Source organism: Physeter macrocephalus, chromosome 10 (genome assembly GCF_002837175.3).
Source record: "Physeter macrocephalus isolate SW-GA chromosome 10, ASM283717v5, whole genome shotgun sequence".
Classification (NCBI taxonomy): Eukaryota; Metazoa; Chordata; class Mammalia; order Artiodactyla; family Physeteridae; genus Physeter; species Physeter macrocephalus.
Genome location: NC_041223.1, coordinates 73,727,333 through 73,746,910, shown reverse-complemented (window position 1 = coordinate 73,746,910; position 19,578 = coordinate 73,727,333). Strand labels below are relative to the sequence as shown.

At 39.3% G+C, this 19,578-nt stretch overlaps 1 protein-coding gene across 1 annotated transcript in view; it reads left to right on the top strand.

The window, feature by feature from the left end:
• MRAP2 (melanocortin 2 receptor accessory protein 2) overlaps positions 1-19,578 on the top strand; it is a 39,262-nt gene that overhangs the window by 7,651 nt on the left and 12,033 nt on the right. Inside the window, exon 2 of the mRNA XM_007103818.2 lies at positions 16,666-16,765. Coding sequence (XP_007103880.1) covers positions 16,666-16,765 — 100 coding nt within the window. The remainder of the gene's footprint in view (positions 1-16,665; positions 16,766-19,578) is intronic.

Here is a 19,578-nt window from a genome sequence, read left to right as displayed (position 1 = left end):
TACACCATATTAACAAACTGAAGAAGAAAAACCATATGATCATCTCAATAGATGCAGAAAAAGCTTTTGACAAAATTCAACACCCATTTATGATAAAAACTCTCCAGAAAGTGGGCATAGAGGGAACCTACCTTAACATATTAAAAGCCATGTATGACAAACCCACAGCAAACATCATTCTCAATGGTGAAAAACTGAAAGCATTTCCTCTAAGATCAGGAACAAGACATGCATGTCCACTCTCATCACTATTATTCAACAAAGTTTTGGAAGTCCTAGCCACGGCAGTCAGAGAAGAAAAAGAAATAAAAGGAATACAAATTGGAAAAGAAGAGTAAAATTGTCACTGTTTGCAGATGACATGATACTATACATAGAGAATCCTAAAGATGCCACTAGAAAACTACTAGAGCTAATCAATGAATTTGGTAAAGTTGCAGGATACAAAATTAATGCACAGAAATCTCTTGCATTCCTATACACTAATGATGAAAAATCTGAAAGAGCCAAGGGGAGAAAGTGGTGGGGCAGGGGGGGAGAGGTGGAATGAATTGGGAGATTGGGATTGACATATATACACCAATATGTATAAAATGGATAACTAATAAGAACCTGCTGTATAAAAAAATTAAATTAAATAAAAAAATAATGCTGCAATGAACATAGGTGTTTATATATCTTTGCAAATTAGTGTTTTCATATTCTTCAGATAAATACCTAGAAGTAGAATAGTTGGATCATATGGTAGTTCTATTCTTAATTTTTTGAGGAATCTCCATACTGTTTTGTATAGTGGCTGCACCAATTTACATTCCTACCAATAGCACTCAAGTGTTCCCTTTTCTTCTCATCCTCTCAAACACTTGCTATTTCTTGTCTTTTTGAGAGCCATTCTAACAGTTGTAAGGTGATATCTCATTGTGGTTTTGATTTGCATTTATCTAAAAGTTAGTGATATTGAACATCTTTTCATGTGCCTTTTGGCCATCTGTATATCTTCTTGGGAAAGATGTCTATTCAGATCCTCTGCCCATTTTTTAGTAGAGTTGTGTGTGTTTTTTGTTGTTGTATTGTATGTTTTCTCTATATTTTTTATATTAACTCCTTTTGCATATATGATTTACAGATTTCTCCCATTCAGTAGGCTGCCTTTTTGTTTGTTTTTGTTTTTTTTTTTTTTGTGGTATGCAGGCCTCCCTCTGTTGTGGCCTCTCCCGTTGCGGAGCACAGGCTCCGGACGCGCAGGTTCAGCGGCCATGGCTCATGGGCCCAGCCGCTCCGCGGCATGTGGGATCCTCCCAGACCGGGGCGCGAACCCGGTTCCCCTGCATCGGCAGGCGGACGCGCAACCACTGCGCCACCAGGGAAGCCTTGCCTTTTTGTTTTGATGATGGTTTCCTTCACTGTGCAGAAGCTTTTTAGTTTGATGTAGTCCCATTTATTTATTTTTGCTTTTGTTTCCCTTGCCTTTGGAGTCAGATCTCTAAAAACATCACTAAGAAAGATGTCAATAAGGTTACCACCTATGTTTTCTTCTAGAAATTTTATGGTTTCAGGTCTTATATTCAAGGCTTTAATCCATTTTGAGTTAATTTTTGTGTATGGTGTAAGATAGTGATCTAGTTTCATTAATCAATGAATTTGGTAAAGTTGCAGGATACAAAATTAATGCACAGAAATCTCTTGCATTCCTATACACTAATGATGAAAAATCTGAAAGAGCCAAGGGGAGAAAGTGGTGGGGCAGGGGGGGAGAGGTGGAATGAATTGGGAGATTGGGATTGACATATATACACCAATATGTATAAAATGGATAACTAATAAGAACCTGCTGTATAAAAAAATTAAATTAAATAAAAAAATAATGCTGCAATGAACATAGGTGTTTATATATCTTTGCAAATTAGTGTTTTCATATTCTTCAGATAAATACCTAGAAGTAGAATAGTTGGATCATATGGTAGTTCTATTCTTAATTTTTTGAGGAATCTCCATACTGTTTTGTATAGTGGCTGCACCAATTTACATTCCTACCAATAGCACTCAAGTGTTCCCTTTTCTTCTCATCCTCTCAAACACTTGCTATTTCTTGTCTTTTTGAGAGCCATTCTAACAGTTGTAAGGTGATATCTCATTGTGGTTTTGATTTGCATTTATCTAAAAGTTAGTGATATTGAACATCTTTTCATGTGCCTTTTGGCCATCTGTATATCTTCTTGGGAAAGATGTCTATTCAGATCCTCTGCCCATTTTTTAGTAGAGTTGTGTGTGTTTTTTGTTGTTGTATTGTATGTTTTCTCTATATTTTTTATATTAACTCCTTTTGCATATATGATTTACAGATTTCTCCCATTCAGTAGGCTGCCTTTTTGTTTGTTTTTGTTTTTTTTTTTTTTGTGGTATGCAGGCCTCCCTCTGTTGTGGCCTCTCCCGTTGCGGAGCACAGGCTCCGGACGCGCAGGTTCAGCGGCCATGGCTCATGGGCCCAGCCGCTCCGCGGCATGTGGGATCCTCCCAGACCGGGGCGCGAACCCGGTTCCCCTGCATCGGCAGGCGGACGCGCAACCACTGCGCCACCAGGGAAGCCTTGCCTTTTTGTTTTGATGATGGTTTCCTTCACTGTGCAGAAGCTTTTTAGTTTGATGTAGTCCCATTTATTTATTTTTGCTTTTGTTTCCCTTGCCTTTGGAGTCAGATCTCTAAAAACATCACTAAGAAAGATGTCAATAAGGTTACCACCTATGTTTTCTTCTAGAAATTTTATGGTTTCAGGTCTTATATTCAAGGCTTTAATCCATTTTGAGTTAATTTTTGTGTATGGTGTAAGATAGTGATCTAGTTTCATTCTTTTGCATGTGGCTGTCCAGTTTTCCCAACACCATTTATTGAAGAGAATGTCCTTTCCCCATACTATGTCCTTGGCTCCACTGTCATAGATTAATTGTCCATATATGTGTGGGTTTATTTCTGGGCTCTCTCTTTTCTTCATTGATCTGTGTGTCTGTTTTTATGCAAGTATCATACTATTTGGATACTATAGCTTTGTAGTATATTTTGAAATCAGGGAGTATGATTCCTCCAGGTTTGTTCTTTCTCAAGATTACTTTGACTATTCAGGATCTTTTGTGGTTCCATACAAATTTTAGAATTATTTGTTCTAGTTCTGTGAAATATGTCATTGGTATTTCGTTAGCGATGGCATTGAATCTGTAGATTGCTTTGCATAGTATGGACATTTTAGCAGTGTTAATTTTTCCAATCCATGAATGCAGAATATCTTTCCATTTATTTGTGTCTTCTTCAGGTTTTTTTTGTCAGAGTCTTACAGTTTTCAGCATAGAGATTTTCACCTCCTTGGTTAAATTTATTCTAAGGTATATTATTCTTTTTGATAAAATTGTAAATGTTCATTATCAGTTTATAGAAATACCAGAGTTTCTGTATATTGAGTTTGTATCCTGCAAGTTTACTGAATTCATTTTTATAATTGTAGCAGTTTTTTGGTGGAGTCTTCAGGGTTTTCTACATATAGTATCATGTCAGCTGCAAATAGTGAAAGTTTTACTTGTTCCTTTTCAATTTGGATGCTTTTTATTTCTTTTTCTTGTCTAATTGCTAAGACTTCCAATACTATGTTGAATAAAAGTGACAAGTGTGGGCATCCTAGTCTTGTTCCTGGTCTTAGAGGAAAAGCTTTCAGTTTTTCCCTGTTGAGTATGATGTTAACTGTGGGTTTGTTATATTGATACATGGCTTTTATTAAGTTGAGGTATATTTCCTCCATACCCACTATTTTTTTCCCCATGCTGTCCTGTTACATTTAATCTCAGCAACTTGCATCCAAGAACTCGTTCAAGAAAACATTATATAAGTTTATAAGCCATATTAAATTGTACCAAAAAAGCTTTGCTCTCTTATAAACAGCCCTGCAAAACATGGTGTTTCTATTTGGTACTTAGATAATACTTTTTTAAAAAACTTAAAGTATAGTTGATTTACAATGTTGTGCCAATCTCTGCTGTATAGCAAAATGACTCAGTTATACACATACATGCATTCTTTGCCATTATGGTTTATCACAGGAGATTGGATATAGTTCCCTGTGCTGTACAGTAGGACTTTCTTGTTTATCCATTCAAAATGTAATAGTTTGCATCTACCAACCCCAAACTCTAACTTGATCCCTTTCCCTCCCCCCTCCCCCTTGGCAACCACAAGTCTGTTGTCTATAGCTGTGAGTCTATTTCTACTTTGTAGATAAGTTCATTTGTGCCATATTTTAGATTCCACATATATGTGATATCATATAGTATTTGTCTTTCTCTTTCTGACTTGTTTCACTTAGTATGATCATCTTTAGTTGCATCCATGTTGCTGCAAATGGCATTATTTCATTCTTTTTTATGGCTGAGTAATATACCATTGTATATATGTACCCCATCTTCTTTATCCATTCATCTGTCAATGGACATTTAGGTTGCTTCCATGTCTTGGCTATTGTGAATAGTGCTGCTATGAACATAGGGGTGCATGTATCTTTTTGAATTATAGTTTTGTCTGTGTATATGCCCAGGAGTGGGGTTGCTGGATCATATGGTAGGTCTATTTTTAGTTTTCTGAGGAACCTCCATGCGGTTTTCCATAGTGGCTGCACCAACTTACATTCCCACCAACAGTGTAGGAGGGTTCTCTTTTCTCCACACCGTCTTCAACACTTGTTATTTGTTGGCTTTTTAATGATGGTCATTTTGACTGGTGTGAGGTGGTACCTCACTGTAGTTCTGATTTGCATTTCTCTAATAATTCGTGATGTTGAGCATCTTTTCATATGCCTATTGGCCATCTGTATGTCTTTTTGGAGAAATGTCTCTTAATATAGTCATTTTGTTGAGAGTTCTTGTAAATGGATGTTGACTTTTGTCAAATGCTTTTTATGCAACAATTGATATGATCATATGATTTTTATCTTTCATCCTGTTAATGTGGTGTATCATGTTGATTGATTTGCAGATACTGAACCATTTTTGCATCCCTGGAATAAATCCCTCTTGTTCATGGTGTATGATCTTTTTAATGTATGTTAAATTCAGTTTGCTAATGTTTTATTGAAGATTTTTGCATCTATTTTCATCAAAGATATTGGCCTGTGATTTTTTTCCCTTGATATTCTTGTCTGGTTTTGGTATCAGGATAATATGGCCTTGTAAAATGAGTTGGAAACATTTCCTCCTCTTAATTTTTTTGGAACCGTTTGAAAAGCATAGGTATTAAATCTTCTTTGAATGTTTGGTAGAATTCACCAGTGAAGTCGCCTGGTCCTATACTTTTGTTTGTTTGGAAGTTTTTTAAAATTACTGATTCAATCTCCTTACTAGTAATTGGTCTATTCAGATTTTCTATTTCTCCATAATTCAGTCTTAGAAGATGTGTGTTTCTAGAAACTTATCCATTTCTTCTAGGTTGTTGAATTTGTTGGTATATAATTGTTCTTAGGAGTCTCTTATAATCTTTTGTATTTCTGTGATATCAGTTGTAATTTCTCTTCTTTCATTTCTGACTTTATTTGATTCCTCTCTCTCTTTTTTTTTCTTGGTTAGTCTAGCTGTTGGCTTGTTGATTTTGTTTATCTTTTCAAAGAACCAGCTCTTAGTTTCATTAATCCTTTCTATTTTTTTCATTTATTTCGGGTCTGATCTTTATTATTTCCTTCCTAATGCCAACTTTGAACTTTGTTCTTTGTTTTCTAGATCCTTTAGGTGTAATGTTAGATTGTTTATTTGAGATTTTTCTTGTTTCTCGTGGTAGACCTGTATTGCTATGAACTTCCCTCTTAGAATCGCTTTTGCTGCCTCTTATAGATTTTAGTATGTCATATTTTTGTTTTCATTTGTCTCTAGGTATTTTTTAATTTCTCCTTTGATTTATTCAAAGATTCATTGGTTGTTCAGATTAAATGTTGTTTAATCTCCACATTTGTGTGGGTTTTACAATTTTCTTCCCATATTTGATTTCTAGTTTTATACCATTGTGGTTGGAAACGATGCTTAATATGATATCAAACTTCTTGAATTTATTGAGACTTGTTTTTTGGCCTAACGTGTGATCTAGCCTGGAGAGTGTTCCATGTGCACCTGAGAGTGGGTACTCTGCTGCTTTTGGATGAAACGCTTTGTATATATCTATTAAATCTGTCTGCTCTAGTGTGTCATTTAAGCCCAATGTTTCTTTATTGATTTTCTGTTTGAATGATGTATCCATTGATGTAAGTGGGGTGTTAAAGTCCCCTACTGGTAGTTTGTTGCTGTTAATTTTGCTCCTTTGGCCTGTTAATATTTGCTTTATGTATTGTGGAGCTCCTATATTGGGTGCATATATATTTTTTAAGTGTTACATCTTCTTGCTGCATTGACCCCTTTATCATTATATATATCCTCTTTGTCTTTTATTACATTATTTGTTTTAAAGTCTATTTTGTATGACATGAGTATAGCTACACCAGCTTTCTTTTAGTTTCCATTTGCATGGACTATCTTTCCCCATCCTTTCACTTTTAATTTGTGTGTGTCCTTACTTCTGAAGTGGATCTCTTGTAGGCAGCATCCAGATGGGTCTTGTTTTTTTATCCATTCAGTCACTCTGTGTCTTTTGATTGGACAATTTAGTCCACTTATGTTTAAAGTAATTACTGATAGATATGTACTTATTGCCATTTTGTTAATTATTTTCTGATTGTTTTTGTAGTTCCTCTCTGTTTCTTTTTCTCTTTCTCTCTTCCCTTGTGGTTTCATGTCTGTCTTTAGTGTTATGTTTAGGTTAATTCCTCTTTCTTTTGTGTATTTACTATAAGTTTTTGTTTGTGGCTACCATGGTTTACATATGACACCCTATGCATATAATGGTCTGTTTTAGGTTGATAACAACTTAAATTTGAACACATTCCGGAAGGTTACTTTTTTTTTTTACTCCCTCCCTCATGTTTTATATTTTTGATGACATCTTTTACATTTTTTATTTTATGCATATTTAAACTAATTATTTTAGTTTTAGTTAATTTTTCTATTTTTTGTCTTTTAATCTTCATTCTTGCTTTATAAGTGATTGATCCATTACCTTTACTATTGACTTACCTTTTCTAGTGAGATTTTTACTCAGGTATGTTTTTATGTTATTAATCAGTGCCATTTCTTTTTAGCTTAAAGAAGTCTCTTTAACATTTTTTGTAAGTCCAGTTTAATGGTGATGAACTCCTCTAGGTTTTGCTTATCTGGGAAACTCTTAATCTCTTCAATTCTGAATGATAACCTTGTCAGGTAGAGAACTTTTGGTTGGAATTTTTTCCTTTCAGCACTTTGAATATGTCATGCCACTCCCTTCACCTGCTAAGTTTCTGCTGAAAAATTTACTGATAGCCTTATGGGGTTTCTCTTGTATATGTAAAGTTTTTTTTGTTTTGTTTTAGCTAGTTTTAAGATTCTCTCTTTATCTTTGCCTTTTATCATTTTAATTATGATGTGTCTTGTTGTGGATCTCTTTGGGTTCATCTTATTTGGAACTCTCTAGACTTACTGGACCTGGATGTCTATTTCCTTCTTCAGACTAGGAAAGTTTTCAGCTAATATTTCTTCAGATAAGCTTTCTGGCCCTTTCTTCTCCTTTTGGGACCCCTATAATGTGAATGTTATTCTGCTTGACATTGTTCCAAATGTCCCTTGAGATATCTTTACTTTTTAAAATTCTTTTTTTTTGTTTTTGCTCCTGTGTCTTAGTGAGTTCCATTGCTTTGTCTTCCTGGTGTGTTCTGCTTCATCCAGTCTGCTGTTGACCCCCTCTAGTTTAGTTTTCAGTTCAGTTATTATATTCTTCACCTCTTTAACTTCTGTTTAGTACTTTCTTGTATTTTCTCTTTCTTTGTTGAAGCTCTTCTGTGTTCCTCCATTCTTCTCACAAGTTCAGTGAGCATCTTTATGACCATTACTTTGAACTCTTTATCAGGTAGATTGCTTATCTCCATTTTCATTAAGGTCTTTTTCTGAGGTTTTGTCTTGTTCTTTCGTTTGGGACATATTCCTCTGTCTCCTCATTTTGAGTAACTCTCTGTGTTTGTTTCTGTGTATTGGGCCAAAAAGCTGCCTCCTCCAGTCTTGAAGGAGTCGCCTTGTGTAGGAAGTCCTGTGGGGCCCAGACACCCTGGCCACTAGAGCTGGGCACTCAAGGGGCATCCCCTGTATGGGCTGCATGTGCCAGCCTGCTGCAGTGCAGGGGTGGGCAGGGGTCTTGCCCAACCCAGCTGTGGCATGCAGCTGTGGCACAGGGGTGGGTGGAGCTCTCAGTGGACCACACCTACTGGCACTAGCAGATTAGAGGGAGACTTCCAAAATGGCATCCACCAGTGCTGGCATTAGCAAGGTAGAATGAAATCACAAGAATGGCATCTGCCAGTGTGTCTATCACCAGAAAGAGTCCCAGCAGGTTCCTGCCTTTCCAGCAGATGCTTGAAGATTAGTTAATGGGTCTCCTTCATGAATATTCCAGGTGCTTTTCAAATGGGTGTTTTTGTGCTGGATTCTGGGGCAAGGGAGTCTGTGAGCCCTTTAAAAAGCAGGTTCTCCATTCCCTACAGGTCTATGTTTTTCCCGGACATAATCCCCATTGGTTTTCAAAGCCAGGCATTTTGGGGGCTTGTCTCTCCTATGCAGGATCTAAGATTTGGGGTGCTTGCTATAGAGCACAGACCCTCTCACTCCTTAGAGAAAAGTTCTGTATTTTTGAGATCCCTCCCAATTGTGGGTCACTGCACCTAGGGTGGAGATTTTTCTTTTGGTGAGACTGTGTTTCTGCATCTCCTAACTGTCTCAATGCTGTCTTTTTATCCTTTGTTGTGGAGGCTCTGTTTGTCCAGTTTTCAGGTCTTTTTTGAAGGAAGTATTCCCTATGTAGTTGTAGATTTGTTGTGTCTGTGGGAGGAGGTGAATTCAGGATCTTCCTACACCACCATCTTGAACTGCTTCCAGTGGGGCTCTAGATGTGTGATCCAAACCCTTCCTCAGGGAGAATGTGGGAGTTGGGGGTTACCTCAGATTGCTATGTTGCTGTGCTGGGGGTGGGGTTAATGGCAAGGGTGTGTCTCAGCCTTTCCTACTCATTTGGATGAGAGTAGGAAATCATTTGTCAAATGTGTAGGAGTTGCTCAGCCAGTTTCTGGATCTCTTTCAGAGGGAATTGCTCCATATGTAGCTGTATATTTCATGTGTCTGTGGGAGGAGGGGAGCTCAGGAGCCTCCTGAGTCTCCATCGTGGTCAACTCCCAATTCCAGCTAATTAAGTGCTTAGCCTTTGTTCCCACTCCCTCATTGCAGGAAGGACCACAAGAGCCAGGGCTTCATGTATAGGTCCTGGGGCCTGCATGCTACTGACTGATGATGGCTGTGGCAGAGCATCTGGCTGGACAATTAGAGGGACAGGGGCAGTGATACCCTGACTCGTTCCTGCCCTCTGGTCTCCAGCGATGGGACTATAAAGGGCTTCGGAGTTACTAATTTCCTGGATGAAGAGCTTTCTATTTTTGTTCCTTAAAAATCATTAACTAAACCATATATCCTTTACCCCTGAAGTGAATAGTAATAATTAAATGTTTTTGCTCATTCCTGTATTGATGTCTTCTCAGTAGTTCTTTGTGGAAGTAAAAAAAAAAAAAAAGTACATGGAATCCATTAGGATGTACTGTCATCAATTATCTGATGAAGGGCTGTTGCTGTCAGGGTGTGAAATCACCCCCTTTAACTTATTTTGATTCTTTAATCTGTTATTTTCTGGGAAAATCTGTAGGTAAGGATACTTGCTGTTAAGAATTTTAGTGGAAATCAAAATGACTGGGCAAATTGCCATATATTTCCCTGTAATATAAGCTTTTACAGCTTGGTGACACAGATTTTATTTTTGTGTCATTTTGCTCCTGTCTCTTTTTCTTAGTTTAAGGGGCAGAGAAAACAGCCTGCTGCTATAGTTTTGGTTGGTGCATTTCCAAAAACAGTTGAAAATCTCTTTGGGGCATATTACATTTAGAAATGATTATAGCTGGAAAAAATTCCTGTAAAAGGTAGGGAGAAGTATGATACACTACATACTTATTTTACTCACTATATCATTAATAAGGCATGCTTTTGTTTTAACATTCCCATTAGGAAAACCCAAAAATTCCTGGGTGGGTCCTTACTGTTTTGATTAAGAGATCTGATTAAAGTAGAGGCCCTTAGCTTCAGGAACAAACCCCAAGACATACAGGAAAGTAAGTCAACTATTGTAGTGTGTACCTTGGTATAGTCTCTTCCACTTTAAAATGCTGTAATTCTGGCCTTCAGGTGTGCCTCCTTGTTTGGCTGAGCAAAATTCAAAGCCAGTTAGGTGCAGTTTCAAAAGAATAAAAGTGAGTCATTTCAATGGGAAGCACTTATGAAGATAGGAATGACCATAGCAATTACCTTCATTTGTTTGAATGGATCTTCAGAGCAGCAATAGCTACATCTCTAGTTAGACTAAGTTCTCCTGCCTGCTGAAATTAAGATTCCTACCTCCAAAGGGTCTTTCATCTGAGAAACAACCTCTGATGGTCATTGTAAATTCTCCTTTTGCCTTCAGTTTTGGATCTGGTATTAAACCTTATAACTATCAGAAGTGGACATATATCTGACATACATTGGGTACCAGCAGAATAGACATTCATTCATTCATTCATTTTGCACGTATTTGTTGGGTACCTGTTATGTGCAGCACTATTTTAAGCACTGGAGACACAACAGTGAACAGAAAAGACAAAACACTTTCTCTTATGGATCTTGCATTTTACTGGGAGAGAGAGATAATAAGTAAGTTAAATAGATGAACTATGCCAGATGGTGATAAAAGATAAAGTAGGGAAAGGAGATGTGGAGAGTTGAGGTGAAAGTATAGCTAGAATGGCCATGGAAGGCCTTCCTGAGAAGGAGAAAAATGATAAAAGACCTGAAGGAAGTGAGAGATTGAGCTATAAGATACCTTGGAAAGAACATTCCAGAAAATGCTCCATGGCAAGAGCAAAATGGAACACACAAGGAACAATGAGGAGGTCAGCCTCATGCCAGAGGGGTGAATGAGAGGCAGAACATCAGGAGACAAAGTCAGGTGATGGGGAAGAGGGCACTGGGGCCTTAGAGGTCAAGCTAAGGACTTATGACTTTTTCTCTGAGAAGTCATTTGAGGGTTTGGAGCAGAAGGGTGGTACCTAGCTTGGGTTTCAGTAAGATCACTCTGCAGCTGGGGAAGGAAGGGGATGAGATTGGAAGCAGAGACCAGGCAGAGGGCTCTTGCAAAAATCCAGGCAGCTGCTGAGGTGACTTGGACCATGGTGGGGGCAGTAGAGTGGTAAGAAGTACATATACTCTGGATCTTTTTGAAGATAGGTCTGACAGGATTTGTCAGTGGATTGGCAGTAGGGTGCAAGAGAAAGAGAAGGGCCAAGGATGATTTGAAACTTGTGATCTGAGTAACTGGCAGGATGAATTGCCATTGACTGAGATGGGGAAGACTGGGAGAAACAGCATCATGAGGAGCTCACTTTTGGACTTGTTCAGTTGAGATCCATCAGACCTCCAAGAGGACATGAGGGGAGAGGTAGGTGCACAGTGAAGGTATAAATTTGAGAGTTATCAGCATATTCAAACCCAAGAGGCTGGTTGAATGAGTATTGATTAGAAAACTAAAGAGGTCCCAGAATTGAGCCCAGAGACACACTAGCATTTAGAAATTGGGGGATGTTCAGAAGAAAGCAGCAAAAGAGTTTGAATGGAATTTATAGAAAGGCAAGAAGAAAATTGTGTGATTGTGGTTTCCGGGAAGCCAACTGAAGAAAGGGTTTCAAAGATGAGACCATGGGGGCTTCCCTGGTGGCGCAGTGGTTGCGCGTCCGCCTGCCGATGCAGGGGAACCGGGTTCGCGCCCCGGTCTGGGAGGATCCCGCATGCCGCGGAGCAGCTGGGCCCGTGAGCCGTGGCCGCTGGGCCTGCGCGTCCGGAGCCTGTGCTCCTCAACGGGAGAGGCCGCAACAGAGGGAGGCCCGCATACCACCAAAAAAAAAAAAAAAAAAAAAAAAAGATGAGACCATGGAATGTGTCACATGCAGCTATTATGGTCAAGTAAGTCGAGGGCTGAGACTTGACTCTTGGATTTACAGTGTAGAAGTTACTGGCAATGACCTTAAAAGCAGTTTCAGTGGAGTGTTAGGAGTAAAAACTGCTAGAATTGGTTCAATAAAAAATGAGAGGAGAGGAACTGGAGACAGTATGTACAGACAGATCTCTCAAGAATTGTGTTATAAATTTAGGGAGGAAAGGAAATGGGGCATTTATGAAGGGCTTGGCTAGGTGAGACATGGTTTTTTAGAAAAGCAGAAGCAAAAGCCTGTGAGTCGATGAGTTTACATTTTAGCAGGACCACTCTGGCAGCTGTGTTGAGATGAGACTGAAGGAGCATCCTCTGATTCTGAGCCATCAGTGGTGGCCACAGTCTGTACTTTTGTCATGTGCCAACTTGCAGATAATGCCAGATACATACATGGATGAGTCAGCAGGAAGCTGGCTCATCAAGATAGGAAACAGAGCTAGAGCTAGTGAAGGCTTGGAGTAAGACGTGTGATCGGGAGCACAGTAGAGACAAATACTAGAACCCCACTGTCGGCTCCTTGCCAGGAATTCATACCACAGAACTGACCCTAACACCATAGGAACCAGAAGTGGTGTGAAGACAGTGCTGGCTCTGGTGTCCTGAACCCTCTCTTTCAATTTAAGCATTAACCCTCATTTTTCATACAACCACGAGGTGGAAAGGTCACAATTTATTCTTTTTTTTTTTTTTAATTTTATTTTAGGGACTTCCCTGACAGTCCAGTGATTAAGGCTCCACCTTCCAATGCAGGGGGCGTGGTTTCAATCCCTGGTCGGGGAGCTAACATCCCACATGCTGCATGGTGCAGCCAAAAATTTAGAAAAAATAATAAATAAATAAAATTAAAAATTTATTTTATATTGGACTATAGTTGATTTACAATGTTGTGTTAGTTTCAGGTGTACAGCAAACTGATTCAGTTATACATATACATATATATCTATTCTTTTTCAAAATATTTTCCCATTTAGGTTATTACAAGATATTGAGCAGAGTTCCCTGTGCTATACAGTAGGTCCTTGTTGGTTGTCTATTTTAAATATAGTCATGCTTATATGTCAATCCCAAACTCCCAATTTATCCCTCCCCCTACCCTTCCCCTTTGGTAACCATAAGTTTGTTTTCTAAGTCTGTGAGTCTGTTTCTGTTTTGTAAATAAGTTCATTTGTATCATTATTTTAGATTCCGCGTGTAAGTGATATCATATGATGTTTGTTTTTCTCTGACTTACTTCACTTAATATGATCATCTCTAGATCCATCCATGGTGCTGCAAATGGCATTATTTCATTCTTTTTTTATGGCTGAGTAGTATTACATTGTGTGTATATATATATGTGTATATATATATATATGTATATATATATACACATATATATATATACATATATATATATATATATATACACACACACACACATACACCACATCTTCTTTATCCATTCCTCTGTCGATGGACATTTAGGTTGCTTCCACGTCTTGGCTATCATAAAAAGCGATGCAATGAACATTGGGGTGCATGTATCCTTTCGAACCATGGTTTTCTCTGGATACATGCCCAGGAGTGGGATTAGTGGATCATATGGTGATTCTATTTTTGGTTTTTTAAGGAACCTCCATACTGTTCTCCATAGTGGCTGCACTAATTTACATTCCCACCAACAGTGTAGGAGGGTTCCCTTTTCTCCACATCCTCTCCAGTATGTATTGTTTGTAGACTTTTTGATGATGGCCATTCTGCCTGGTGTGAGGGGTGGAGGGGAGGGGAAACAGGATGGGATAGTTGCTGCTCTCGTCCTCCCCTATAGTGGAAAACATGGAGAAACAGATCATACCAGTGAACACCGTGCAGCTGTCAGCTTTCAGCTCTGTTTCATTCCATTCATTAGAGGTCAGGCTAAGGGAAAGTCATTTTATTATGATATATACTATTTGGAATTCCTCTAGGGCAATTTGCTCTACCCTCTTTCTATAATGGTCTCCAAGTAGCTCAGTCTCTAGACAGGACAGAAGTAGCTGTTTGGCTCTATTAGAACCCCCTGTGGAAGGCTTTCTTGGCTTCCTTAATGAACTGGGCTCCTTGGAGCCTCACTCACTCTATGTAAACCTCTGTTTTGACTTCCTTCCAAGAAAGGGTGCTTTAGGGAAGACCAGAGGCTCTGGATTCCTCCTTTTACTTCAATGCTCACGTCCGTGAAACTTGGCATATAAATAAAACTTCAAGAGAGTTTGGTTATTCCTGGGATGAGATGGAGATCTCTGATATTCTCTGAAAGGGGCTCAGGGTGAGAAAGTGCCCTGGGATTGGGCCATGTGACTGAGGATGAGGTAGAGGAGAGTTAATGGAAATAATCTGAGGAAGCAAAATTTCCTTTGAAGAAGAATGTGAATAAGCAAAGCTGCTTAAAGCATATTGTGATGAGAAACGTGGATACCACATTATCAAGAAAACATCTGAAAATGCCATTGGATCACGGGGATTTTCAAATTCTAACCAAAGCTCTCCTCATTCCCACTCTGTTCCCTCGTGACTTGGCTGAGGGCTGAGACCCTCCCAGGTCCCACGTTATTGTTGCTTTTTGATCCGCTCCCTGGGTCACTAGAAGGATGGGGGCAAGGGACTAGCCTGGGTCAAAGGCACTCTCCTCCATCCCTGCCCACTCTGGGATAGGGGACTGGAGGACTCATAGGGATCCAGCCACCATTGGCGGTGTGAAAGCTGTCCTCATGAGAACCCCTTCCTAGTAAACAGATTTGAAAATGAATCAACACGACTACATTAACTTCTCACCTGAGGATTTTTTAATTCTGGTGGGTCATTGTAGAATTTGCTTTTACTATGCAGGCAGTTGATGGAGTGTAGGGCATTGAGCTGTTGTTTATCTGCACAATGATGCTTCGCAGTCTGTGGCCCCATAACTGAGATGCTCTTGTTACATGTTGCACTTGTGCACATGTGTTTTTTTTGGTACTTGTCCTTATGTCTTGTTTAGGCCTCATTTCCATTAGATGGTAAGGCAAAATCTACAATTCCTGTTTCTTTGGCACTCTTAACCCCGGAAAAGATAAATTAGTTTTGCATCCAGAGTGCTGAATAAATGTTGTTAAATAAAAGTTGTTAACCCCTAGGCTATAGTATATGTAGAATGAAAGTATGAATTATGTGAAGTAAATTACTAATCTGATTTCTTCATGTTAGAGCACTATATACTTATAATTTAGTTAGAATAATGCTTTGTATTTAAACACATTTAGTGTATAAGTTCTGTTCACCTTTTTTTTTTAATTGCTAAGTATCCTCATTGTATTGCCTCATAGGTAAACTTCTTAGAACAGATCAGAAAATGTAAAATAATTCAACTCTGTTGCCTCTCCCAGACTTAAGACCCTATTAATAATGTACCAGGTTCTGGTAGACAGCCTGGTCTCATGCCCATCCGAGAGACATACGCTAGTGACTATTACCCATGATAGGGTCAAGGAGAGACCCATGTAGAGAAGTACAGACAAAAAATGTCATGGGGTTCACAGGCGGGAGCAAGCACATCAGTTGGGGAGGTTAGGCTTTGTGAAGGAGATGGTGTAAGGAATGGGCTTTGAAGGATAGATAGACTTTCATTAGCTCCAGCCTGGGGACAGTTGTTCCAGCTGGTGAAGGTACGGGCCCCTGAAAAGGTGTGGGTATTAGGAAGCTGTGCCTAAGAGTTCAGATAAGTACAGGGATACAATGTTCCCTAGTCCACTTGGAAACATGAGTTTTAAAGTAGGGGTAAACTGGGAGAAAATGATCATTTTAACAATAATAGCCTGCAAATGTGGGCTACCTTTTTCTCAGATGCCAGACGTTGTACAAGTTCTTTGTATATGGAATCTCTTCTAATCTGAAAAAGGTCAGGTCTATTTTCGTTGAAAGCTTTTTCATAAAAGAGCAATATTATCAGAGCTATGAGAAAGCAGATTTGTATAGAGATGAGGCACAGGGAAAGGCCAAAGGCAGGAAGAGCACTCAGGAGGCCATTTGTATGTTCTCTGCAAGAAGTAATGAAGAGCTGAGTTATGCCAGCAGGAGCATGTGTGAAAATACAAAATTGGGTTGGTTTGAATCAGAAGTCATTTTAAACTTCATATTGCAGTTTCTGCTAAAAATTGGATTTTCTAACTCAAAACACTTCAGTGGAATCTTGAGGACCTAGACAGCCCATTTTCTGTCTTAGATTCCTCCATTGGGATGTGGAAACCAAGAGTCTGGAGGGCTGACATCTCTTAGTAGTACCTGAGACAGAAATCCGGAGGCACAGACTCTTCCCTTATCCCTACATCTTTCCTGTCCCCTGGTGACTGATGGGTCAAGATTGTCTCAGAAGATTGTTGACGTCTTTTCTCATTTCATGTATCAAAAAGCAGAGGTTCCTCAATTATTTAAGTTTTATGCTGCTATGAAATACTAATCCCAGTATTAACTGTCTTGCAGATTCCATTGTGATTGGATTTTGGGTTGGTCTCGTGGTCTTTGTGATTTTCATGTTTTTTGTGCTGACTCTGCTGACCAAGACAGGAGCCCCACACCAAGAGTAAGTTGAGGCTGTTCCTAAATGTCCGTTAAACTCCACAGGGACCAGAAGAAACAGAAATGGGATCCGGGGCTGGGGTTGCTTCCAGTGGGTGGAAAGATGGGCCTGGTTATGGATGTGCTGTGTGGACCCAGTGCCTGTTGTGTGGGACCTGCCTTCCTCCTGGTACTTTGCCTCTTGCCTCTGGGGCTCATTTTCAAGTGAAGCCTTGTGCACCTGGGTTTCTTGGTCCTTTCCAGTAGTTTAACTGCTGATCCAGCCTCAATTTTTATTTTGAAAGTATTATTAATTGGGATGTATTTTCTCCTTATTCCCAAAAGAATTTAGATGACTTGCCAGACTGAAAACAGTGAAAAAAGACAATAGCAAAAATAGGATGAAAACTAGCTTAGAAAACGTTTTGAGGAGCAGTGAAATAGTTGTTACTGGAGACACGACTGAATTAATTATTAACAATAGTCACTGAATTCAGCATTAAGTTTCCTTGAAACGAAATAAAATGGAAACATTAAGGATATAATTTTCATGGCATGGTAAAGAACATCCATGTTGGGCTTTGAATTTATGGAGGAAATGATTACATGGATGCTTAAAGAACGCTGAGTAATGTCACAATGTATTTGGTTAGTTATGGTTTGCAAAACACTCAGAAATGTTTTAGAGGATTTTCTTTTATCCCAACTCTTCCAAAAAAGGGAAAACTAATAACTTATGTTGGATACCTTATCAGTCAGTCCCAGCAGGCAACAGATAGCACACTCAAATTAGATAATTAGAGGAGCTTTTATTTAAAATTTATTTTTTTATTGAAGTATAGTTGATTTACAATGTTGTGTTAATTTCTGCTGTACAGCAAAGTGACTCAGCTATACACATATATCCATTTTTTAATATTCTTTTCCGTAATGGTTTATCCCAGGATATTGAATATAGTTCCCTGTGCTATACAATAGGACCTTGTTGTTTATCCAATCTATATGTAATAGTTTGCATCTACTAACCCCAAACTCTCAGCCCATCCCTCCCGGACTCTTGGCAACCACAAGTTGGATCTCTATGTCTGTGAGTCAGTTTCTGTTCTGTAAATAGGTTTATTTGTGCCATATTTTAGATTCCACATGTAAGTGATATCATATGGTATTTGTCTTTCTCTTTCTGACTTACTTCACTTAGTATGATAATCTTTAGGTCCATCCACGTTGTTGCAAATGGCATTATTTCATTCTTTTTTATGGCTGAGTAGTATTCCATTGTATATATGTACCACATCTTCTTTATCCATTCATCTGTCGATGGACATTTAGGTTGTTTCCATGTCTTGGCTGTTGTGAACAGTGCTGCTATGAACATAGGGATGCATGTATCTTTTTGAATTAGAGTTTTGCCTGGATATATAGAAGAGCTTTTAATAAAGGGACTAGTCACAAGTTGTGGCCCGGGAAGAGGGTGGCCCCCAGGATAGTGCAGGATGCCAGGGCTCAGAACACTGAGGCAGGATGCACTAGATCTGAAGGGGGTCCTGACTGGCAACCAGGAGTCCTACAGAGAGGCTGGCTGAGAGTAGCAATGACCCGGGTCGAGGGACACGGTTAGTCCAGTGTGACCTCTCAGGGAGGCAGCCTCCAATAAATATCCAGACCTTTCTTCCCCTTTCCTACCCCTTTCTTACCATTGCTCCCCCCTGGTGAAGCCCACACCACAACCAGCGGCCAGAGCCTCCATCAAAGGTCAGTTTCCTGAGGCACAGAGCAGGATGGGGACGGGTAGAGAGCGACCTGAGAGAGTAAGTGGAAGAAACTGAGCACCAATCCTCACATTTCCATTGGTATCTCCCTTCATCCTCACAGCCTGGCAGCGGCATTCTCATTGTTGTGTCTCATCACACAGTCTGCGGCGTCTGCTGTTCAGTCTTCAGCCTGCACCTGAACTATAACAACTAGTTATAGGTAGAGGGAACAGTTCAGCCCATCACGCACCTATTTTCAGACATTGAGGTCTGGAAAAAAATTTAAACACATGTTAAATGAAAAGAAAAGATCATTTTATTGAAGCATATGGAGATGCATGGTTGAGAATCTCTATAATAGCCATGAAAAAGCCACTGAAAAAATATGAACTTTCCCTTTTCTATCTCCTTGTTCTCATAAACATCTGAACGTGCCTTTGCCTCATTTTATTGGTCCAGCAAATTTAAAAATATGGTGTGGATTACAGCAGTAGTAAGAGAAGCCAAGGACAAACTCAGATTAGGGTACATCATGTAGAGTGGCCAGGGAATAATAACCCCCTTTATCTTCCTTCTCCTCAGAGGGACAGATGGATTTTTGCAGAGTTATTGAGATCTATTTGTTTGATGTAGGATGCAGTTGATTTTACAGATGGGACCACCCTAGCCCAAAAGGGAACATGACTTCCTGTAATGATTAATTTTGTTTGTCAATTTATCTAGGACATGGCACCCAGATATTTAGTCAAACATTATTCTAGATGTTTCTGTGAAGGTTTTTTTTTAGATGAGATACCATTGCTGAATAAAACTGATCATCCTCCATAATGTGGGTGGGCCTCATCCAATCACTGGAAGGTGCTCCTAGAAACAGATGGACCTCCCTTGAGCAAAAAGGAATTCTGGCAGAGGCCTGCCTTCAAACTCTTCCCTGGGTCTCCAGCCTGCCAGCCTACCCTACAGATTATGGACTTGCCAGCCTCCACCATCACATGACCCAATTCCTTAAAATAAATCTGTCCCCCTCCCCTACCCCGGATGGATAGATAGATAGATAGATAGATAGATAGATAGATAGATAGATAGA